A 25,336-nucleotide genomic window follows, 5' to 3' on the forward strand; every position below is an offset into this window, starting at 1 on the left:
AATTCAATCTAGTTAACATATAGCGTATTATTGGTTTCAGAGATAGAATTCTGTGATTCATCAGTTGCATATAATACCCAGTGCTCATTACATCACGTGCCCTCCTTTATTCCCATCAACCAAAGCCCTTTCCTCTAGCCACCTCCCTTCCACCAACCCTCAGTTTGTTTCCTAGAGTTAAGCATCTCTTAGGGTTTGCCTCCCTATGTTCATCTTATTTTCTTTTCTTTTTCCTTCCCTTCCCCTATGTTCATCTGTTTCGTTTCTTAAATTCCACACATGAGTGAAATCCTATGGTATTTGTCTTTCTCTGACTTATTTCGCTTACCATAATACCCTCTAGTTCTATCCATGTCGTTCAAGATAACAAGAACACACCTTGCTGACAGAATTATACTAGCCAATAAAAACCTCTGAATCTGTTCTTTGTACTACGTATGCAAGTGAAACACACTTACTTCTGTTTTCACATATCTTTCTCTTCTAGTGAGATACTCTTCCAAGCCACAAAACACTTCCTGCTCGGAATCTATTTCTTAACTGTAAGTACTTTGAAATTAAGCAATTCTTTAAAAGCTTATCTTAGCACTGGGGGGGAAGGGTTTTTTTTTTCTTTTTTAAGTATTTTATTTCCTTATTTTCAGCTGAAAGACAAATGTTTTTTTTTATCTAATTACTTTAAATATAGTCAAATTCAACAAGTATGTGCCAAGCATGTGTTAGGTGCCATGCTTTTCATAGTGTAGCCTTGAATCTTTATCAACTACTGTTTCCAGCAGAAAACACACATCAGATATTATGTTTACTAACTTGATCATTAATTTCATTCCTTGTATTAATACATGCGCATGTTTTTTTTGTGCTGACCTAATTTCTTTGTGCTTTGAAAATATTTTACTTGATCTATCCATGTAAAATATCAGAAATAAGAAACAGAATTTTTTGGATTTAGCTAATGAATCATGAAAATCTTTGAATTTTCAGTATGAAAGTAAGAAAGCAGACTAGAATGCTTCAAAATTAAATTCTGCTGCTTCATTTACACGCATAGAGATGTTACCTTTCTCACCTATCTTTACATTTTTACATTTGATAACTTAGGAGATGAGAGATAATGAAATGAAAATGTTTCAATAAAAGTGAAAAAAATCGGGGCGCCTGGGTGGCACAGTGGTTAAGCGCCTGCCTTCGGCTCAGGGCGTGATCCCGGCGTTATGGGATCGAGCCCCACATCAGGGCTCTTCTGCTATGAGCCTGCTTCTTCCTCTCCCACTCCCCCCTTGCGTTCCCTCTCTCGCTGGCTGTCTCTATCTCTGTCAAATAAATAAATAAAATCTTAAAAAAAAAAAAGTGAAAAAAATCGGAATGCCTGGCTGGCTCAGTCAGGGGAGCATGGGACTCTTGGATCTCGGGTTGTGAGTTCAAGCCTCACATTGGGTGTAGAGATTCCCTAAAACTAAAACCTTTTTTTAAAAAAGTGAAAAAAAATCAAAATTTAGCATCAGTAAACACTAGAAAGAAGAGGAAACTCTAAGCAATATATTTAGTACCTAGATTGATTAATATTAACGTAATACATTAATACTATTGGTTAATATTAATAAGATGATGGGCTGTTCTTCTCAAGACTGTGGTGTTCCAAGGCAGGGGAGACAGGGGTAGGGTTAGTTGTAACTAAGACTAATTGGTGAAATTAGGATGTTTAAAATGCAAGCCAAATTTTGCAAGGTTTCCTAGGGTTGGGACCATTCCATGAAAGGAACCTTCTAAAGAAAAGAGTTGTAGTCTCTCTTCAAAACCTGTGCACCAAGATTCCCATTTCAGTTCCTCCTGCCTCCTTTTTTTTTTTTTTCCTTTTTCCTGAGTGGAATTTACCATCACTCTCTGCTCCTGTGGGATCAAAGATGGCACAAAACAAAATAGCTGTGTGGTCACTTAGTGATAGGCAGAGCTGCTGGCCCTCGAGAGGGAACTACAGACATCTCCTTAGCCCCTACCAAATCGAACACAACGCTTTTACTTGCATTGGCTGCCCCACGAATGTTTGCTGAAGTAGATTGGATTTGCAGTGTTTGTAACAGAAGAGAAATAAAAAAGCCCAGGGCCGCGGCTGACAAAGTGTGCTCTGCAAAGCCACCAGCATAGGGATGTCCTGGGATGCCAGGGTCCTGAACGGGCAGCCAGCAAAGGAAGGAGAGGGACTGTTCAGCCTGTGCTCCTCAGGCAAACCAGAGGCGCTGGTAAAGGCTGTATCTGCCCGGAGAAAAGGGTACGGTGTTTCTAATTCTCACCAAGCTGTGTCTTTACAAAAGGGCGACCTTTCTCTACTTTAAGCAGCAGCACCTTCTGGCTTAGGAGCGGCAGCCTGGACGTGCTCACACAGATTGCTGGATCCCAGCCCCACCCATCTAAATAACAATTTTGGAGGATAATGCCCAGGATTCTACCTCGTAAAAAGCTCTTCAAGTAGTTTTTAAGCAAAGTAAGTGTTGAGGACCACTGAGGTTGGGAGACAGGTTTGTAGATCAGGTCTCAGAAATTCTTAGCATCTTTACTGGCACTACAGAGATTTCAGGAAACTTGTCTTCTGTTATCACCACTGGCTCCCCACACGCCCAAACACTGTTGCTCTCCTACCTTGAATACTTGGGCTTAAAAACTATTGGATACTTAATGGCTGAAGCAGAGAGATTTGTAGTTCCCTGGACATTGTGCATTTGTTACCATTTTAGATTTTGTTGCAACTTGAAGTTCTCTAGAATTTTGAAATGATATTTAAACCACAGAGCTGCATATGAGTGAATTTGCTTTCTCCTCTCAGTTTCATAACTATCAAAGAGGTATTTCCTGGAGTAAGAAATCTCATGTGGAAGTTTACAAAACCCTTTTCCAAATAAGCTAAATTGGTCAGGTGAAAGTCTGGGACACTGGTTGCCTCCAGCACTGCTCTTCTTGGGGTGCTGGACAGAGCAGCCTTCCCCATTCCTGCAGGTAAGCTTCAGTAGGGATGAACTTCCTTCCAATAACATGAGAAGTCTCTTGGGGCCCGCACTCTCTGCTCAGTTATCTGTGCTAAAAAGTCCACGGAAGCACCTGGGTCCCCACAATTTCCATATTCAAAAGAGGAAGTCAAAAGTAGTGAAAGAAACAGAAACCTAAAACTTTGACTGTTGGGCTGAAGACTGTTCAGGTCAGTAAACTGAGAAAGTAAATTTTTGTACAAAGGAATCGGCAGTCAGCGTAGGAATATTTTGGATGAAGCTGCTTGCTATGGAAGGAATATACGGATTGGGCTTCAAAGGCACTCGGAGAATGGGCAGTCTCTCGCTGCTTTCAAAGCTAACAGCAGCCAGTTTGAATTCACAAATACATATAGCATATACTGAGTGAAGACAGTCAGTCAGGTGAAGGAAAGGTCAATTCTTTAACTGCAGACAAGTTTTTATTCTAAAATCTTCTAATTGTTCTTATATTTAAAATCACAGTGCAGATTTCTTGAAAGATAAGCAAGGGGCACCTGGGTGGCTCAGTGAGTTAAACCACCAACTCTTGATTTCTGCTCAGATCATGATCTCAGGGTCTTGAGATCAAGACCTCCATCCGGCTCTGTGCTGGGCATGCAGCTTGCCTTAGATTCTCTCTCTTCCTCTCACTCTGCCCCTCCCCCCACTCATGCTCGCCCGCTTTCTAAAATTGTCTTTAAAAATATATATTTCTTTTTTTAAAAAAAATGAAGAAAGATAAGCTAGTTACATGAACATGTTTTTCCTCTGAGAGAGATTGTGGAAATATTCATTCACTAAGCTGGTATTTATGGAATGTTAATTGTGTGCCAGGCATTGGCTTGGGGCTAAAGAAAAAAAAAAAAGAAACAGCTTAGGATAATCAGCATAACCCCTTTACAATTTTTTTTTACTCACTGTGGATTTTTTGTTTCCAAAATGGATATTTCCTGTGTTGACTATAAAAGAAATAAGTGTTGATTATAATTGTTTAGACAGTATACGAATTTATAAAAATAAAAGTAAAAAAAAAATCAAGAGATAGCCAGCCGACACTTTGTTGTATAGTCTTTCATATTTTTTTCCTAATATTTTATTGTTAAAAGGAAATGCAAAGAAAACATGAATTTGTTTAGTATTTCCTGCAAAATGCCCCTTCTTCCCAGGCCCTAAATGTAGGAGGCTATCACCCAAAAATATGGCTTCTATCGTTGAGATACAGGGAAAACCTGGGTCCTAGGACTCTGGTAGTCTAAAACGGTCCTGTGAAGAAGGGCCATCGCTTAAGTGGGCACTAGCGGCTGTCCGATGTACACCATCTCCGGCTGGCATCATGCATTGCCTCAGCAAGATGGGAATACGAGAACGCGGTAGTGGAAAGTTTAGTGGGCACCTGCTGTGTGCCAGGCCCTGTACTAAACTTCCGAGCTACATCAGCGAACATGGCCCACAGACTTCCCTGCCCTTGTGGAGCTGCCATTCCAGGCTGGAGGCTTACTTTCCCCAAAGTCAAGCTGATCATTGTGAAAGAGGTGAGCAACAAAAAGGAAATCATTATTTCTTTACTTCCTTTTTCATGAGTTGACAGAACGAATTTGTTCAGAGAGCTGTGGTTGCTGCCGATTAAGATAAAAAACTGAGGGTGCCTGGGTGGCTCAGACCGTTAGGCGTCTGCCTTCCGCTTAGGTCATGATCCCAGGGTCCTGGGGTCGATTCCAGCTTTGGGCTTCCTGCTCAATGCGGAGGCTGCTTCTCCCTCTGCCTGCTGCCCTCCCTGCTTGTGCGCGCTCTCTCTCTCTCTCACTAACTCTCTCTCTAATAAATAAAATCTTCAAAAAAAAAAAAAAGATAAAAACTGGGCATGTGCACCAAAAGTAGAATCTAGGCGTACCTAATAGGTGTTAAAATCAGTGAGATGTGTTAGTTTCTGTCTTACTTCCCTATCAGAAGTACGCTGGTCAGCCGACACCAGCTGATGAGAACGTCGCTAAATTTATGTGAATGCCTGATGGGACTGGGAGGCTGGGGCGGAGGAGGGGAGCGGCGGGCTGCCAGCGCGGGAAACCGCTCGCGGACCTGCCCCAGCCCCCGGCTCCCTCGCTCCTGACAGCGGGTCCTTCAGCTCCGCGGATGCCGGGCCCCTGTCTCCAGCTGGCGCGCCCTTCCGCAGGTGCGTCCCGCCGCGTCCAGCGCCCAGCGTCCAGCCGGAGGCAGCAGCGGGTCCCAGCCTCGCGGATGCTCCCCGCGGGCCCTCCCCGCGGCCCCGTGGGGCTGACGCCTGGAGCGGCCGGCCCCCGATTTCGGCCGACCCTCCTCTGGGCTGCGTGAGGGTTGCCCTGGAGAATTCCGAGGCACCCCGGGTCTGGTCCCGGCAGGGGACACAGTCGGGTAGATGACCAACGATAGCGGGAGGGAGAATGTGGGTACCCGGTGGAAGCCGCTGGCAGTCACCATTCTTGGTGGCGAGGGGTCAGACCACGTGAGAAGCCCACCGCACCCTCCAGGCGGCAGTGCTGAAGCCCTCCTACCCGCGCATCCGGGAAGGGCCCCCTCAACCGTGGGCCGCACTGGGAGCACGTGGGCCTTCTGCCCTAAAAGGAAAATCGGAGGCCGCTGCTGCGCAGGGAGGGTTTGGCAGCTTGGTTCGGCCTGACGCCGACTTGCTCTCCTTCGACCGCCTTGACCTCCTCCCTGGGAGGGAGCCTGAACACAGCCAGATGCAAGTTCACTAAATTTCATCACCTCAGGATAGATACCTCCTCTCGACGTAGACACCCACAAACGAGGCACGCCCGGAATGAGCAACCCCCACTGATTTTGTGCTCGCCTACTACAACACTCCCTCACTTTGTTTTCTTTGACGTCCACGATGGTTAGCCTCGCCTTCGTCAAACAGCAGTAAAAGGCCGTTATGGTATATTTTTTAAGAAAGTAAACATCAAAACCAAAAACTACGTTAATGTATCTTTATAAAAAGGCAAACCTGGGACGCCTGGGTGGCTCCGTCGTTGAAGCGCCTGCCTTCGACACAGAGCATAATCCCATGGTCCTGGGATGGAGTCCCCATCCGGCTCCCTGTTCCACGGGCAGCCTGCTTCCCCCTTTGCCGACCACTCCCCTTGCTTGTGCTCTGTCTTAATCTTAAAAAAAAAAAAAAAGGCAAACCTAGTAAATTTAAAATAAGTTTCAACTTCTCTGGATGTAATTTATGGTATTTTATACAAAAAAAGAGAAATTCTTTAGAATAGTTCCTAAGAATAAGGGGGGGAAATTTAAAATTTTTATAATGCCTATATTTACATTTTGCGTTACTTGAATTTGAGAATATATTTTTACAGCATTTGTAACAGATGGTTTTGTATTTTTCACTCTAAATCCTATGGGGCTCCCCTCTTCCCATGTCCTTTTTTATGTTTTGTTTTGTTATTTTTAATAATTTTAGATTTATGAAAAATGCTCCAAAAATAGCACACAGATAATAACAAATGTTGACCAGGATATGCAGTAATTCGAGCCCTCCCACAAAATGCAGTCATTTTGGAAAGCAGTTTGAAATGCTACACATGGTGTTGGTGGTACAGCAGTGAGCATCTCTATCTTCCAACCTACTCAATGTAGGGTTACCGTTTTGATCCACAAATTCAACTTCTAGGTATATATCCAGGAGAAATGAAAATAAATGTCCACATAAAAGCCTGTGCACAAATAGTAACCAGAGCATTATTCGTTAATAATCAAAAAGTACAAACAACCTAAATGCCCATCAACTAATGAATGGATAAACACAAAATGGTATATCCACATAATGGAATATTATTCAGCAGTAAAAAAGTACTGATACATACTAGAACAGAGATGAACCTTGAAAACATGCTAATTGAAGGAAGTCTGTCACAAAAGACTACACACAATTTTCTATATCCCCAGGGACATGTTTTAAGAACCCCAGTGGATGCCTGAAACTGCAGATAGTACCAAACCCTATATATGTTATGTTTTTTTCTTATACATACATACCTATCATAAAGTTTAATTTACAAATAAGGCATAGTAAGAGATTAACAACAATAATAATAAAAAGAAAAATTATGATGATATACCATAATAAAAGTTATGTGAATATGGTCTCTCAAAATATTATTATATCTACTCACCCTTCCTGAGATGATAAAAATGCCTATGTGATGAGATAAAGTGAGGTGAATGACATTGGCATTTTGACAGCTCTAGGCTGCCAGTGCCAGCTCTAGGCGACAGCACTAGGCGACTTGACCATTTGTCAGAAGGAAGATACTCTGCTTCCAAACCTCGGTTGACTGTGGGTAACCGAAGCCACAGATGAGGAAGACTTCTATATGATTCCATTTATGTGAAATGTCTAGAAAACCAAACCAGTAGAGACAGATTAGAGACTAAAGGCGAGGGGATGTAGGGAATGACTGCTAATAGATATGGGTATTTTTTAAGGGGTGTATGGTAAAAACATTCTAAAATTAGATTATGGTGATGGCTGTGCAACTATGGATATACCAAAATTGCTCCAGTATACATTTTAAATGAGTGAAATCTAAAGCACGTAAAATATATCTCAATAAAGCTATTTTTTAAAGTACACAGCGTCCCTGTGTACCCTTCACCCAGCTTTCCTGATTCTTAATGTAAATTACATAACCATAGTGTAAATATTGAAACCAGGAAATTAATGTTGATAAACTATTAACTAATCTTACTCAGATTTTACTAGCTGTCCCACTAATGTCCCAGGGAAGAGAAGAGCAGTCCTTGGCACCTGGGAGCTAGCCTGGTCTTGCCAGCGTGGCATTGGTATGGTTACATGCTGACCTGGCTCTCACCCTGGGTCCTTTTCTTTCTTTCTTTCTTTTTCTTTCTTTCTTTCTTTTTCTTTCTTTCTTTCTTTCTTTCTTCCTTTCTTTTTCTTTCTTTTCTTTTCTTTTCTTTCTTTCTTTCTTCTTTCTTTCTTTCTTTCTTTCTCTTTCTCTTGTCTTTTTGGAGATATAATTGACATCTAACATTATATTAGTTTCAGGTGTACCACATTTCAGTGATTTAAAATTTGTATATATTGTGAAATGTTCACCACAATAAGCCTAATGAACATATCACCACACATGTTACAAATTTGTTTGATGAGAACTTTTAAGATTTACCCTTAACAACTTTCAAATATACAATACGGTAGTATTGTCTATAATCACCATGCAGTACAATACATCCCCAGGACTGACTTACTTTGTAGCTGGAAGTTTGTACCTTTTGACCACCTTCACCCATTTCTCCCATGTCCCACCAGTCACCTCTGCAAACCCCAATCTCTTCTCTGTATCTGTGAGGTTGGTTTGGTTGGTTGGTTGGTTGGTTGGTTTTAGACCCCACATACAAGGGAGATCATACAGTATTTGTCTTCCTCTGCCTGACTTATTTCACTGAGCACACTACCCTCAAGCTCCATCCATGTTGTCACTCACGCTAGGTCCTGAAGTTCTTCTCTTACACATAAAGAATTTCACAGAGCATCGACATCAGATAAGGCTAGTCTATGACCGTGATGGATCAAGATAAAAACACTCGTACTCCATAATCCTATTTGGACATATATTAACTTTAAACATTATCCAAGCCGCAACATACCAAACAGCGTCCTTTCCCGGCTCATATGAGTGAGTGCTGCTGCTACACCTCTCGCAGGATTAACCTTGCACTCCTCAGCGCCCCCTGCAGATAGGCACTATTAATAGACGCAATCATAGAATCGTATTCCACTTTCTGGACCGCCTCCGTTTCTTGATCCTCCTCCAAATCTACCCAACTGAAAAGTGCTTTCTAATACCCTGCTACTGAAACTCCCCACATCCCACGGTGTGCCTTCTCCCTTGCTCTAACACGTGATAAACCTGACTTGCTCAACTACAGTTGTGTTCTTCATGGTCTCCGGTTGGAGAACATTGACAGCTCCTTTTGTGTTCCAGGATTCAATTCAGAATCCCAAATTGCTTTTGGTCACCGTGTCTCCTTAGGCTCCTTCCATCTTGAATATTACCTCTGTTTTTATGTGTCTTTTATGATCTTGACACTTTTTACCTGCCAGATATATTGTAGAATCTCCCTCCCTTTGTGTTTGTCTAATACTTTCTTATGAGTGGATTCTGAGCATGTATTTTTGGTAAAATAACACAGAAGTGATGTTGTGTCCTTCAGTGCATGGTAATAAACAAACACAGGAGCATCCGTCTATGAGCCTTGCCTTCAACAGCTATCACTGTGGTGGCGCCTGGGTGGCTCAGTCAGTTGAGCGTCCTACTCTTGATTTTGGCTTGGGTCATGATCTTGGGGTTGTGAGATCGAGCCCTGCATCGGGCTCCATGTTCAGCGTGGCGTCTGCTTGAGATTCTCTCTCTCTGCCTCTGCCCCTCCCTCCTCAAAATCTTAAAATAAAAAAACTATCATCACTGTGATGTTTGCCAAATGGTGATCTTGTATCTCCATCATTCCTTCTACATTCATTAATGGGAATTCTAGCATAAAAAAGCATATACCTTCCCCCTCATTTTAAAATTTGTTCTTTTATTTATATCAGTATGGAATTATGGATAGGTTACATTGGTTTATGAATTATAACCTATTATTATCATTATTTTGTTGCTCAAATTGTCCTGGTTTGGTCACTGTGAGAGCCATCAAGTGGGTTCTGAAGTCCTGTCTCTAACCTACTGTTGAGCATTTTTTTACCTTTTGGTCCTAGAACAAGAGGCTCCAGGCTTCTCTTATACTTTCCCTGCCCCAACCCTGGAATCAGCCATTTCTCCAATGAACTCTGGCTCCCTTTTATTGGAAAATGGCATTTCAAGACCAAGATTTGGGCACAAGGTATATTCAGTGATACTGGGCTCTTGTTGCTTCTAGGTCTTCTCAATGGGTGGAGCTAGGAAATATATTTATGTATACACTCATATCTATCTGTGTGTGTGTGTAAATAATCATGAGTTTGTACCTCTGATTCCAGTCCAACAGCACAGGATTCATACCAGCCCTCCTCCTTTCCTTATTTGTAATCTCTTTGTCTGACAGTAAAAAACCTCAGTCTCGTTATCCACAATATATTTATTTGTTCAAGCCTAGCATGTATATATATAAAGAAGTTTCAGAATTGCTAACCCATACTCTTGCGAAAAACAAGTTTACTACCTAGGGTGTAATATTTGTTCTTTTTGACTTTAGCCTTACATTACACAGTCAAAACACTGCTTTCTGAAGTTATTATGGTTACCTTTTTCTTCCTCTCTCCCTTCAGTGTGTTTCTAATATTAATTGTAAAACAATTAGGTTAATTTGTCACTATCTACATTGCCTATGGGGTTGCTAAAGTTGACTTTAATTGTGCATTTGTGTGTTGACTTACTGTGTGACATATTCACATGATTTAGAGGAAGAGCCATACAAAAATGTACACTTGAGGTGTCAGCCCACCCCTACCATTCCATTTTCATTTTCCTATTCTTTTCACCCCATTTCCTCTGAACATAACACTTTTATTCATTTCTGGTTTATTCTTTCTGTAATTCTTATTGTATATGTATGTTTTCTTGTATCCCTTTATTTCTCACATAAACAATGTCAGACAACACATAGTCTTTTGTGCATGGCTTTTTTTCACTTAGTATATCCTGGAAATCATTTTATATCAGTTTATAGAGATTATCCTCATTCTTTTTTTTTGATAGCTGCATAATGCTCTGTTTTATGATGCACTATTAAAAAACAAAATTCAACTGAGTAAAATTTGAAGATCTTATTGGCTGTCCTCAATGCTTATGAATCAGGTAGCATCCAATCTAACAGAGAGAAAAGAGCTCTGAGGAGCTGTATGAAATGAAAGACTTTTATAGACAGAAGGGAGCAGGAACAAGGCAATTATACTAGACAAAAAAGCAAATAAATGGTATGGAACGGTCACTTTTCTTTAGGGGTTGGCAGGGGTCTATCAGGCAGATTACCTAACAAATGAAGATTCGGCAATTCCTGCCTGATTGGTTTAAGATTCCATTTCTGGGAGGGCTGAAACTAAGTCTTAGTGTGGTAACATGGGGTTTAGCATAATTGACTCCATTTTAGACCTCTTGTCTTGTTTCTAACAGTACCATAGTTTATTCAACCACTCTCCCGTGTATAAGCACTTGGATTATTTACAATATTTTGCAAAAACCAACAATGCTGCTATGAATAACCTCAGGCATATGTATTTTTACATTGTTGGAGATATATCTTCAGGATCATTTCTGGAAGTGGGATTACTGGATCAAATGGTAGGTACCTATGTAGTTATGTTACATATTGTCAAAGTTCCTTCCAAAATGGTTGTATTCCCACCAGCGAAACTTGAGTGCCTTGTTTCTTCACAACCTTGTCAAAAGAATGCATTATGCTGCATACTTTTTAAATTTTTGCCATCCTCACAGGCATTTAATTTGCATTTCTTTAATTTTAAGTGAATTTGACCATTTTTAAAATATATATCTTTTAAGGATCATTTTTATGTCTTTTTTTGTGAATTATCTTTTCCTGCCTTTTTACTATTTTCTCAACCATGGGCTTTTAAATGTCTCTCATTTCAGAGTCTCTTTTAAATACTTAATGTCAGGGTGACTGGGTGGCTCAGTCAGTTGGGCAACTGACTCTTGATTTCAGCTCAGGTCATGATGCTGGGGTCCTGGTTTCAAGCTCTGTGCTGGGCTCCCTGCTCAGCCTCTCTCCTGCTCTTCCCACTGCTAATGCACTCTCTCTCTCTCTCTCTCTCTCTATATATATATATATATATATATATGTATGTATGTATGTGTGTGTGTGTGTGTATATATATAATAAATAAGTCTTTAAAAAATAAAATAAATACTTAGTGTCAAATTTTGTACTCTGAGATACTTATTAAAAAGTGTGTGGTGTTTGCCTACCATACTCTCTAATGGGAAGGGAAATACTAGAGCTGCCTTCTGATAGTGATGGTGTTCAACAGATACAGTTAAGAGAATATTTTTAAGCTTCTCCTGCTTTCCAAAAAAAAAGAAAGAAAAGAAAAGAAATTAAACTAGTTTTATCCTCATCCAAAATAACTGAGCATTCGTTTCATTTGAGACTGCTTGCCGAGATTCAGGGGACCATCTGTGAGAGTGGACCTGGATAATTTATAATTAGTTATGATGAAGCCTGGACAGATTTAGACACGTTTGAACCATTCCTGCATGATACACTTACAGCTCTGTGCAGAAATATCCAAGACATTACCCTGTTTTTAAAACTATTCCTGATCTCATATATTGTGCTCTCTTCTTGTTCAAGGGAACTAGCAAACTAGCTAAGTGTTAACTAAGCCATGAGATTTGTAAAGAAACCAGCTAATTCAAGAAATAGAAAAGTGTAAAATAATATGGAACAACTGAGGTACTTTGCCTGTTTTTAGACCTGCTCTCTCTACACAGAAAATAATATAAAAAAGGCAAAGACTATGACCATGCCTGAGGATCTCAAAGCACTGTATTCTCGATTTTAGCATGGGTGTGTCTGTGTGTGTTTTGCAAAGCGTGCACGTGCTTTTCAAAATGTGTCCTGAATTCTGAAGTAGAAACATATTACATCCCAGTGCCCAGCACACTGTAAAGACCAAGCACATTGTAAGTACTTAATTCAATGAGGCAATGTACCTTTATGGCGGAACATTGAGCTTGATGCTAGAGGAATAAATACGAAAAGTGGGGTTCAGGTCTCAAGGAGATCACAATAAACCAGTGACAATACCACACGGTACTAAGTGCTGTGACGGAGTGGGAGTCCAAAGCTAAGAGGCAAAGGGAGGAGAAGAGTCTGTGGAATGAGCCTGGGAAGGATTTGAATTCGTCAATTTACTTAAACTACAAGTGTCCATTTCCTTATGAACTCAGTAAAGATAATAATTCCTACTTGGCAGGCTGTTGTAAGGTTAAGTGGACAATGTGAGTCTAGCACAACGTCTGACATACAGTGGAATCTCAATGAATATTAGCTGATATTATTGCCAACAAATGTATATGGAATTCATCAAATTTCCTTGCTACACTTTCGAACATGATAGCCATTCTCCCTTATATTTATCCGATTCTTTATCGTTCATTAAACTTATCCCCAGACTTTACTTCATTTAATACTCTCCATAAGCATGTGAGGTGGTTAGGTCAGAAACCACTTTCATGTTACAGACTAATAAATGGAAACTTAAATGACTAGACTGGTAAGTGACTAGTTCAAGATCACAGAGTGTAAGAAAGCAGGATTTGAGCAAAGATACTCTCATTCCAAATCTAACCCATGTTCTATGACCCCACACTACCTCTCATGATAGAAATTAGGATTAACCTCACAACACGGACTTCATAATACACTTTGCTGAGACATACTATCAGGACTTGCCCCAACATGTGTCAACAGGCTCCCAAGCAGCACTGAGAGGGGGACACAGACTCCAGGTAAATTTGAAGTGAAGAACAAACTTGGAGGGGCGTCTGGGTGGCTCAGTCTTTAAGCGTCTGCCTTCAGCTCAGGGCGTGATCCCAGGGTCCTGGGATGGAGCCCAGCATCGGGCTCCCTGCTCCACTTTGAGCCTGCTTCTTCCTCTCCCAGTCCCCCTGCTTGTGTTCCCTCTCTTGCTGGCTGTCTCTCTTTCTGTCAAATAAATAAATAGAAACTTAAAAAAAAAAAAAGAACCAACTTGGATACAAAAAGATTGGAGAGGACTGCTGTGATGTATAAAAAGAAATATATATATGGTTTCCATCCCTGTTCATGGCACAGAGTTTCTAAAATCTTTGGAATCTCTTAACTGATAAGAGTGACGAAGGTGTTCTCTTATTTGTACTAAGCCCCTCTCAACTACTAAGGAGTTTATGCTAAAGAAGTGACTTTCGGGGGCGCCTGGGTGGCACAGCGGTTAAGCGTCTGCCTTCGGCTCAGGGCGTGATCCCGGCGTTATGGGATCGAGCCCCACATCAGTCTCCTCTGCTATGAGCCTGCTTCTTCCTCTCCCACTCCCCTTGCTTGTGTTCCCTCTCTCGCTGGCTGTCTATCTCTGTCAAATAAATAAATAAAATCTTTAAAAAAAAAGTGACTTTTGGAAAGCCCTCGAGGATGGGGCTCGTTGCCAGGGGAACCAACCTTGTGTTTAGAGGGTTGGAACATTCAGCCCCCATCTCCCAGACTTCCAGGGAGGCGAGAGGGGGCTGAAGATTGGATTTAGTTACCAATGGTCAGTGGTTTAATCAATGATGCCTAATGCAATAAAGCACCAAAAGGATGGGGGTCAGGGGAGCTTTTGGGTTAGGGAGCCAGCAGGGTGGTAACCCCAAATTCCACATGTTCTGAACTTATGTATCTCTTCATCTGTTCATTTGGAACCTTTGATTTCCTTTGTAAAATAGCAATAATCTAGTAACTAAACTGTTAAACCATTTTCTGGAGTTCTGTGAGCCACTCTAACTAATTAACTGAACCCAAGGAGGGGTCATGGGAACCTTTGGTTTATAGCTGGTAAATCAGAAGTACAGGTACGACCTGGGCTTGTAATTGGAGTCTGAAGCGGAGAAGTAGGAGCTGTCTTGTGGGACTGAGCTCTTAACCTGCGGGATGTGATGCCATCTCCTGTAGACAAGTGGCAGAATTGAGTTGGATTGTAGGTCGCTCAGCTGGTATTGCAGAATTGCTTGGTGTGGGAAAAACTACCACTTCCGGTGTGCAGAAGTGAAGCAGACTATTCTGTGGGTAAACGGAAAGCAGGGGAGGTATTTTTTTTGTTTTTTGTTTTTTGTTTCACAACTGCTAATCAGAAATAAATCCTAAACATAAAGGAACTTATAAAAAGAGGAAAAGGGGAAAGCTATGTGTGCACAGAAGCTTAGGATGGTGCAACTTTAGAGAGGCCTGTTTTCTGCAGTTCACTACTGCTGACAGCTATAACAAGTTGGTCATTCGTTCCCGTCTTGGGTGGATACTAGGTACCTGTCTAAAAACAGTACCAATAACCCAGCGTTGCTCGCTTACTCCAAGAGAAGTGATTGTTCCTTTGACCAATTCAGTGAATTCCTTCCCCCAGGAACCTCTGTCCTTGGGGAGTAGGGCTAGAAATTATGTTCTTCGAAGATCAGCAAGCAACTTAATCTAAACTGTCTCACTTGCCCATGAAGCAAATGCCTCAAAACGACCTTGAGACTCATGAGCGACCTTGAGTCTACTTACACCAATGGTTTCCTTTTCAGACCACTGCCATTTTGAAGACCCTGCCTCAAAAATGCAAGCTCAGTCGCCGGTGGTGATTGTGTCTCAGCCTGGATGCGGTCCCATGCCCCAAACCTCCAACTGGCAGACAGGCATGTGTGATTGCTTCAGTGACTGCGGAGTCTGTAAGTGCCGGGAAATGCCCCCGTAATTGCCGGCAGAGGCCAAAGCCTTCCCTCATTCCTCCCCCATGGTGCAGTCAAGGTTCCTGGCCTATTACACCTGGCATGTCAGGCAATGAATGGAAAGTGAAGAAAAAAGGTTTATGATGATTATAGTTACTTTTTCTCTAGCACATCAATCAGTGGTCTTACTTCTAAAACAAGTTCTGGAGTTAAGATGATAGTAAAGAAGCTGATGATTCTCACAATGAGTGGCTCTGGTCTAATGATTATAAATAGACCATACATTAAAATAAAAGAGACATTTCCAGTTTAACTTGATTTAAAAAAAAAAAGGAAAAGGAAAAAGACTGTTCTTGTTATATATAAACGCATTACTTGAGAGTTACATTGTGCCCAGTACACAAGGCGTAGTGTTCACCCATGGTTTCAGCGTGAGCTCAGCAAAGAACTATTTAAATGTATACATTTAGGTTTTTATACACCTGGGAATAAAGAATTCTAAAGGCAGTCAGCTTCTCATCAGGAAAAGAATCTCTGACTCTGTGTTGTTTCCTTTTTGTGAGATCTCTCCAAGTAAAGTTGAGGAACGTAAGTTCGGAAGTGGGATGGGGGTATCAGAGAGGACCAAAGAGCTTAGTTCTCAACACCAACCAAGAAACGAACAAACCTGCCTACAAAAAAAAATTTGCTTTGAGGTTTATTTGCCTGCCTCAAGTCTATGGAGTGTTGTGAGACAAGGAAAAAAAAAATACATTAACCTTTAACTTACCAGTGAAATTGAAATTTGGAATCAAGTTGACCCTTGAGCAACATAGGTTTGACCTGTGCTGTTCTGCTTATATGCAGATTTCTTTACAGTCCAGCACTATAAAAGTATTTTCTCTTCCTTGTGCTTTTCTTAACATTTTCTTTTCTCTAGCATACTTTATTATAAGAATACAGTCTATGATACATATAACATACAAAATATGTATTAGTCAACTGTTTATGTAATTGGTAAGGCTTCCAGTCAATAGTAGGCTATTAGTACGTAAGTTGGGGGGGAATCAAAAGTTACACACAGATTTTTTGACAGCACAGGGGGTCAGTGCTCCCAAACCCCCACATTGTCCAAAGGTCAACTGTACATTAAAAAACACAGAGAGAAAAAATTACCTAGAGAATGGAACGATGGGTTTGTTCATTGGCTCTCATTGTCTTACTGGATGACCTGGGGTGATGACTTACACATCTCAAGACATTAGTTCAACATCTGCAAATCATAGTGATACTAAGACTGACTACATTATTAAAACCCCCCAAGGATGAATAGTTTAATCCTCCAGCCCCTTGTATTGTCACTTAAATAAGTGAATTACAATTTCTAATAAAAGCTTAATTGCTTCATGACAGGACTTCTTAATTGCAGCCCTGACCAAATCATTCTCTCTTCTTAAAATATTTCAGTGGTTCCTCATGACTTTCATGACCAAATCCACGCATTCACATGTCATCATCCAGTCCCCAGCCTGCCTCGTCCTCCAGCTTTATCTTCATCCCATCCAGCCATACTAAATGAACACTAGTCATTGCCAAGACATGCCAAGTGATCTCAAAGAGGCTCTTCTCCCTTTGTCTACCTGCCAAATTCTACTCATCTTTCAGTATTCCGATCAAGCAGCATGTCCTTCCCAGAGCCTTTTGAGGCCTCATTTCTGTGGGTGACCCCTTCACATCTTGAGTAGGTTTCCGTTGGGAAAATCTTCATATTGTTATCTGACTGCCCTCTTAGACTCCAGACAGAGGCAGTCAGTTCTGAGGACAATCTCTGGAACGTGGCTAGGTTTCAGCGAGTCATTCAGTTGGTGAATGAAGGCAGGACTACAGAAAGGATGCGTGCTTGCCAACGGGTGGTGAGTCCTGAAATGACTGGGTGGGGAGCAGGGAGAAGACGCAATGCCGAGCAAAAGCATCAAGGATGGACTTGGCAGCAGGACATGTGGCAAAGGCCCATGATGGGGACTGCCGTCCGTGAAAGCAAACTAACTTACAAAGGTGACAGGAACAGAGTAACTCGTGCCTCTGTTTTCATGTGTCCAGGTCTGTGTGGCACATTCTGTTTCATGTGCCTCGCATGTCAAGTTGCAGCTGACATGAATGAATGCTGTCTGTGTGGGACATCCGTAGCAATGAGGACCCTCTACCGGACCCGATACGGCATCCCTGTGAGTCTCTTACAACACTGTATCATTCAAACGTGCCCCCACATTCAAAATCATCATTATAAACCTGCAGGTCATTTGATGGTGTCCATCACCTGAATTTGCTTGGTAGATGTATCCCAGCAGGTGCAACCTTGCGTTCAGTGGCTGTAGCAATAGAGCGCGTTGGCTAGGTGAGCTTCTAGGTTTCTGTTAAAGACCTTAGAAGATAAGCAACATCACATTTGCACTGTATATCATACAACGGACGGAGATTATTCAGAACCTACTACGCCCCAAGTATATGACAGAGGACACCTCACCGAATCCTCACACCATCCCTGTAAAGTGAGTAGGTCCCCATTTTACAGATGAGGACTTTAAAGTTTTAAGGGGTGGAGTAACTCGTCCAAGGATACACACGAGAAGTTGTCAGTGTTCCACTCTGCCTTTCCATGAAGGCACATTCCATTCCGCCACAGGCTGCACTTTATGTCAAAGGAGGGTGTGTGGTTCAGGACTCGAGGGAATCACAACCGAAAGGAGACACACAAAAAGCTGGATGAATCTCAAGATGAATAGAATTTTAAGTCGTGGGTGAAAAATGAAGGGTCATCACTAATGGGATAAAAATTTGTTGTGGGACATCTCTAGGAAATAAAAGCAATCAGGAAAGACCTATGCAGCAAGAAGAAGAAAAGAAGTTAAAAATAAGAGGGGGGCACACCTGGGTGGCTCAGTCAGTTAAGAGGCTGCCTTCAACTCAGGTCATGATCTCAGGGTCCTGGGATCCAGTCCCGCTTGGGGCTCCCTGCTCAGCAGGGAGTCTGCTTCTCCCTCTCCCTCTACCCCTCCCCATGCTTGTGCTCTTTCCCTCTCTCTCTCTCTGTGTCAAATAAATAAATAAGTAAATAAATAAATAAATCAGTGAATACCAAACATAAAACAATTTGGCTATCTCATGAGTGAGAGGAATTTAGATGTCTCTGCTGTGCCAAAATGTCTTTACTTTTACCCCTTTCTTACCACTTTATTCTTTCTTCCAGTGTGTCTGTATTAAATCTTAGGGAGTCTGATCTCTTAGAAGATAGGTGAAGAACTGCCCCCACTTCCCTCACCCCTCTCCTCTCCTAGGGCCCCAAAGCCCACACCAGGGTCCTCTGTTAAATTTACCTGCCTGTTCTATTCTGGGGCAAAGCTACGGCTGGCAGTGCGGGGCTGGCCCCGCTGCTCTGGGCTTCATTGAGCCTCCTGCCTTCCACTCCGCAGCCTGTTCTTCCTCCTTTCTGACTTCCAGGTTTTTGAGTTCTGGATTTACAAATGCCCTGCCCATGACCTTGTTAGGTTTCAGCTTCCCTAACTCTGTTTTACTTTCTCCGTCAGTGTAATTCCATCAGCTCCCTATTTCCAAAAACTTGCTCAAAATTTCTGCCCCACTAAATAACCCCATTCCTGTTTTCTAGTGAAGCTTTAATTTATTTACCAAAGCTTTGCAAGCACATAGCTTAATTTTAGATTGTCTAATTATTGATAAGAAACTAAACTTCCCTCTCCTACCGCTCCTCCCCAGAGCTCTGTAGGGATTTTCCGCCGTATCTCCAAATCATAGATTTGTGTTGCTACTTTTTGAGTTTTCTGTTTGGGGCATTGTCTACAGAACTCCTACTATAAAAGATGAGAATTTAGTTCTGTTTTCTTTTCCTTCCCCGCCACAAACATGCACCCTCTCCGCGCCCCACTCCTTCCAATATAGGTGTAAGTAATTTGGATTAAATCCATATTTGCTACTTACATTATGAAACCTATGTTTGCTCTTCAGAGTTGAGTCATGCAGTGAACTACGATTGCCTTTTCTGCTGAACTTTGTTTTTCCTGGTCTTAATAATTCTTGGCGTTTTCATTAGTAATTTTCCACTTACTTATGAGTTGTTTTCCACTTACTTTAACCCCCAAACTCTCCCAGTTTTCTAACTCTCTTTCCAGCATACTCAACACATCAGACATTCTATCATTTTTATCTTCTCAATGAAATCTCTCCCTGAACCATAACTACCCTTGGAAATAATTGTTCATTTGTAGTGCTTAACTCTCTCACCCTGGGATCTTCACCATCACCCTGGAGATTCCATTAGCTTCTCTCCTGGGTTAAGTTCCTGGTTCTTACATCCCACATCTTCCTCTTTCTTGGTTCCTCCCTCGTTGTGGTGGAGATACCCTCTAATATCTTCCTGAGATGAGGAAGGGTGTGGGAGAAAAGAATTTTGAGGTTTTACTTTCTGAAACTCTGTTTTTCCCTCATACTGACAGTTGGTTTGATTGATATCTTCTATATACAATATTACAAAGTATAGGAAAACATTTGATGTCATTAAAAGAGGAGTTATATGGAAAAATCAATTAACATTTTCCTAAATGTATCCATTTAAACTCTGAATTCAAAGGATCAGTTCCTTCTGCTTCTCTTCAAAGTGTCTTAAAAATTCATAAGTCTTAATTTCCAAACAGGTGGGTTTCAAATTTCTATTTCTTTTATATTTTCAAACAGGGATCCATTTGTGATGACTATATGGTGACCCTTTGCTGTCCTCAATGTTCCCTTTGCCAAATCAAGAGAGACATCAACAGAAGGAGAGCCATGCGTACTTTCTAAAAAAACGATGGTAGGTCCCAGAATCTGAGTTTGTTTGAAATATAAGAGCTTTGTAAATTATGCGTTAATTTGAGTAATAATTCAATAATAACAATTCCTTAAGTCTCTCAAAGGTTATTTTAACATAAAGATTGATTTTGGTTTCTTCTTATGAGGTCGATAATGGCATTACATTATTTGGGTCGCCATAACAATTTACCATAGTCCAGGTGGCTTACACAATAAGAATTTATTTCTCACTGTCAGGAAGGCTGGGAAAGCCAAGATCAAGGTGTGGGCCAATACAGTTCCTGTGAGGGCTCTCATCCTAGATTATAGATGGCTACCTTTTCACTGTGTCTTCAAATGGTAGAGAGGAAGCTCGGGTCTCTCTTCTTATGAAGACAGTAATCCCATTGTGGGGGGCTCATCTTCATGACCTTTTTCCAAACCTGATTATCTCCCAAAGGCTCTACCTCCTTATACCCTCACAGTGGGGGTTAGGGATTCAACATGAGTTTTGCAGGGGGCGCAGACGTTCAGTCTACAACAATAGCTTTAAAATTTGAAACCATATTTCAGTAAATAAAGGGATGGTGACTTTTCTAGACTTCTCAGAATTCTCTTTATCCATTAATGAGGCACTTACCACTTGTAAAATGCCAGACTGTGGTGAGATACAAAGAAGTAGAAAACAAGCCCCCTACTAAGACAATCAAATCAACAAAAGAAATTGGCAAATAGCTATAAAGTAGTAGAGCAAATGAAAATTACATGTTAGGTAATATTTGAATTGATTGCAGCATAAAGCATCTATCAGGAATGAGGGGAGATTAAACAGGAAAACTCTACTGAAAAAAGTGAACTCTGAAAGTGGTGGATATAGCATATAATATTTGGAAATGTTATATAGAATCTGAACTTATAAAAATCAATCAAATCATTTCCAACTAATTTTTACAGTGTTCTCAGAATTAACTATTAAGGAGAAATAAACATGATTTTGTCAGTCTCCTATAGAATTTACCCTTAGCATGGGAAGGAAGCATTAATTTTTCCATTCTTTGTAATATGTCACTTCCTTTCTCAAGTGAGTGAGAACTCTGTATAGGATAACAAATATAACTCGTGGAGGATATATTTTAAAATGTCATTTATTTAGCAAATAATGTATCAAGTACCTAGTCCTATGCAGGACAAAGCTAGGTGCTGTGGGGAACAAAAATTAATAAGCTGACTCTCTTGTCTTTAGAAACTTTATACTCTAGAAGAGAAGATTAGACAGCCTTTAAATAAAATGACAGGTTTGACTAATAGACCAAGTACTACCTAATGTTCAGAGGAAGAACAGATCATATTCTGTGACACGTGTAAATGAAAGTTTCTTGAAAGGATTGGTTTCTTATTCTAAAGAGGAAGTGACTATCAAGGTCACAACAGGAAATGGATGGCACTCAAACTGTAATGATATGAAGATTTAATGAAGACCACTTACCACACGAGTGTGGGATGGAGGTCTAGGGAAATGACAAGGGAGGGTCCGGAGCAGCCTAGGCCAGCAACAGTGAAGATGTTACCACCCCTGGGTCTCACAGAGGGGAGGAGGGAGCAGTTACCAGAATCCCAAAAGGGTGCGCTCTGAGAAGGAGAAGGACTGGTAACCTCTCAGTAGAAGGACAGGAGCAGCCTGGGGCAAGCTCACAGGAAGGAGGCAAGAGGAAAAGTACCCTGATCTCACTTTCCCAGGCCTTCTAGGCTTCCCACTGTCTGAACCCGCTGGTTGGCAGAGGGCAGGCAAGTGTTGCTGTCGTCTGCTGGTCAGCCTCCCAGGACACGCAGCGGGGCAGACAAAGATGGAAATGGACCAGATGGGGCAAACATAAGATCTTGGACACGAGATGTGACTTTAATGATAGAAATGTATATTGCTTCTAATCAGCAACAACATGAGTGAAACTATAGAAGCAGAAAAAAGGAAAAACATCTTTATGAGCTTAGGTTCCTCCAACTTGGCAGGAACATATAAGTAGGAAAATAACGAGAAAAGAAAGACTTCAAGAGTTGGGGCCATGGCACGCAATATAATGAAATCAGGCTAATGATTTGGCCTTTCATTTGGTAAGCAATGGGGAGTTATTGTAGGCTTTATGTAAGGGAGTAACATAAATAGAGCTGTACCTCAGAGGAATTAATCTGAGAGTGGTGTATAGCTCAGACTGGACAGGACGAGGTCAGAAACGAAGATGAAGAGTTAGACCAGTTCAATGCTGTTTATTTAAATAAATACATGAGGGGCGCCTGGGTGGCACAGCGGTTAAGCATCTGCCTTAGGCTCAGGGCGTGATCCTGGCATTGTGGGATCGAGCCCCACATCAGGCTCCTCCGCTGTGAGCCTGCTTCTTCCTCTCCCACTCCCCCTGCTGTTCTCTCTCTCGCTGGCTGTCTCTATCTCTTCAAATAAATAAATAAATAAATGAGACTGGTTGGATAAAATATATACCCACACATACATAATGAATCCTGACATGTGAACTTATTATCTTTTTAACCTCGGAGAAATTATCTTACTGAATCTTTGAATTGGTGTGAAGTAAAGTACCTTGGTGACCCTCACTCTGGCGCTGCACCTTGAACCCCACATTATTCGTCAACAGTGAAACTGTAGATATACAAATACCGGAAATGGGATAGTCAAGAGACAAAGATCAAAGAATAACATGATACATGTTAAAAATAGGTTGAGGGTGCCTGGGTGGCTCAGTCAGTTAAGCATCTGACTTCAGCTCAGGTCATGATCTCAGGGTCCTGGGATCCAGCCCATGCTCGTCTCTCTCCCTCAGCCCCCCCCCCCCCCCCCCCCCGCTGGTGTTCTCACTCTCTGTCTCTCTCTCAAATAAATAGATTTTAAAAAATAAATAGGCTGAAAGAAAGGGACATAGGAACCAACAGAAAAAGCTCCCAATTGTGAACACTGGAACACTTGGAGCACAAAGTAAAGTAGTATTAGATCATAAATGAAATTTTTAGAAAAGGTTATAACCAAAATAAAATATCTGGGAGTCCATATTTATATAAATACATGATTAAACAAACAAATAAATAAATAAATAAATGGGGGAGAAGAGGCAAATCTTCCAGAAGTACAGAAGAATTCCAAATAGTGTATGTATGGATTCCTCCCTCAAGGAGATGGAATATAACTGCCCACCCCTTAAGAGTGGGTTTGTACAATGACTTCCTTTCCAAGAGTATAGTATGAAAAGGGGAAATAAAGAGTAACTTAAGAATGGAGAAACCTGACAACACAACTCCAGCCAGGTGAACCTCATCAGTGATAGGTATTCTGCAAAACACCTGACCAGTAGTCGTCAAAACTGTCAAGGTCATCACAAATAAGGGAAGTCTGAGAAAGAACCCCAGTGTGGAGGAACCTATGGAAGCATGATGACTAAATGTAGTGTGCTATCCTGGATGGGATCCTGGAATGAAAAAAAGATATTAGGTAAAAACTGAGAAATCTAGCTAAAGTATATGCTTTGATTAGTAATGTTATGTATCAACATTGGTTCATTAGTTGTAATAAACCTGGCTTAGTAAGATGTTAACTGAGGGAAATTGGTGCAGGGTATATGGGAACTCTCTGTACTATCTTTGCAGTTTTTCTGTAAATCTACAATGATTTTAAAATTTAAAGTCTACTGAAAATAAAAACATAGATTAAGAAAATTCAAACCTATTCTTTGTGTGTCCTTTGTAGGTGAAAAGCTCTTATCGAAGCAACAAAAGTCAGCAGACACCTCTTCAGCTTGAGTCCTCCTCCGCGTTTTGCAACTGAAATATGATAGATCTCTTTAATCACAATCAATGGGGTAAAAAAAGATGGAATTTTGATTTATTTTAAATGAATGTTTTCCCTTAGTTTTGCTAAATGGTCCCGCTTAGTTTCTCCTTGCTTTCATACTATTAAATTTTCTGGCTTATGAATTTTGTGTTACACTTGGCACATAAACAAAATAAAAGATTTTACTAAACAAGATTCTTAATGCTTCTTTGCTCTCAATGTCTTATGTCATTAGCTTTAAGGGTCAGTCTCGTGTTTTTGTTCTGATAATTTGGTTTCTTCACAGGAGCTTTTGGTCCACGGCTTACTCAGTTCTCTTTCATCTAAGAACTTTGAGACAGAATAAAGAGACAACCACTAACTATTATAAGACACTTATAATATACACTTAACTAATACATTTGCTCCTTATCATGTTACCTACAAGCATTATTAATGCTGACAAAGTAACAACACACTATACCCTGCTTCCGGCTGCATACCTGACAGGTTTATTGTGTTGATTTTCTCTCTCTTCTCAATATGAAGTATAAGGACAAATCATAAAAATCCAGTGATCAAATTCAGTATGACCCAGTTTTGATTAAATATTGATGATAAATCCATGAAGCAACATTTTTTTTCACATTTATTATTCTATGTGTTCCACAGGCGTCATTTTGCCCTGAGGAAAATCTCACTCCCCAGTTTCCTTTGGTTCTTTTCCTACCCTTGAATCCATTTCACTTGTTGGGACGGGGGAAGGGGAGGCAAAAGTAAAGGATAGGTTTATTGTGAAGTTTCAGAGAGATCAGATGTAAAGGCACCTGGACCTTACTAGGCACTCAGCAAACTTGAGCGCTCCGCCACTTCTTTTCCTCGCCTCGTGGATTTAGGTGCTTTGTAAGGTTCTATCCGGGATCCACTCTTTTCATTTCTCATGTTCTTCTTAGTGTCATCTACTCCTGTGGCTTCAACTGCCTCCTAGATGTCAGGGAGGACTGTATTTCCAGTCTCCCCCTCACTGCTGATGTTCTGAATGACTCTTCAGCTGCCTACTAACCGAGTCCATCTGGATGTGCCCCGGGCCTTCTCTACCCCACATGTCAAACAATATCACCACTTACTCAGTTGTTCAAGATGAGAAATCTAAGTATCTATGAGTATCAATGAGTCCTGAATTGACTAATTGCGCCCTTCTCCCTTCTCCTCACATCTAATCAGACACTGGCTTCCATCACTTAAGCTCCACTTGATACCCCCAATGG

At 41.1% G+C, this 25,336-nt stretch overlaps 1 protein-coding gene across 2 annotated transcripts; it reads left to right on the top strand.

Annotated features, from left to right (window-relative positions):
• The first annotated feature begins 403 nt into the window (after nt 1-403).
• Nucleotides 404-24,284, top strand: LOC100464876 (placenta-specific gene 8 protein). Of its 2 annotated transcripts, XM_002912465.4 has the most exons (5): nt 404-542; nt 15,296-15,439; nt 17,519-17,643; nt 20,165-20,279; nt 24,006-24,284. In XM_002912465.4, exons 2-4 carry the CDS (start codon nt 15,328-15,330, stop codon nt 20,267-20,269), a joined length of 342 nt encoding a protein of 113 aa, XP_002912511.1. In that variant the 5' UTR covers nt 404-542; nt 15,296-15,327; the 3' UTR covers nt 20,270-20,279; nt 24,006-24,284. The 2 variants fall into 2 exon arrangements, with proteins under 2 accessions (XP_002912511.1, XP_034527491.1); XM_034671600.1 differs by lacking the exons at nt 404-542; nt 24,006-24,284 and having other exon boundaries at nt 20,165-20,280.
• Nucleotides 24,285-25,336: the final 1,052 nt, after the last annotated feature.

Source organism: Ailuropoda melanoleuca, chromosome 11 (genome assembly GCF_002007445.2).
Source record: "Ailuropoda melanoleuca isolate Jingjing chromosome 11, ASM200744v2, whole genome shotgun sequence".
Classification (NCBI taxonomy): Eukaryota; Metazoa; Chordata; class Mammalia; order Carnivora; family Ursidae; genus Ailuropoda; species Ailuropoda melanoleuca.

What these genes read in the sequence shown, in the direction of transcription:
- LOC100464876 (XM_002912465.4), top strand. Translation starts at nt 15,328, where the DNA reads ATGCAAGCTCAGTCGCCGGTGGTGATTGTGTCTCAGCCTGGATGCGGT. An exon ending in CTTCAGTGACTGCGGAGTCT is followed by an intron (nt 15,440 to 17,518) that starts GTAAGTGCCGGG and finishes TCATGTGTCCAG; the next exon opens with GTCTGTGTGGCACATTCTGT. An exon ending in GGACCCGATACGGCATCCCT is followed by an intron (nt 17,644 to 20,164) that starts GTGAGTCTCTTA and finishes ATTTTCAAACAG; the next exon opens with GGATCCATTTGTGATGACTA.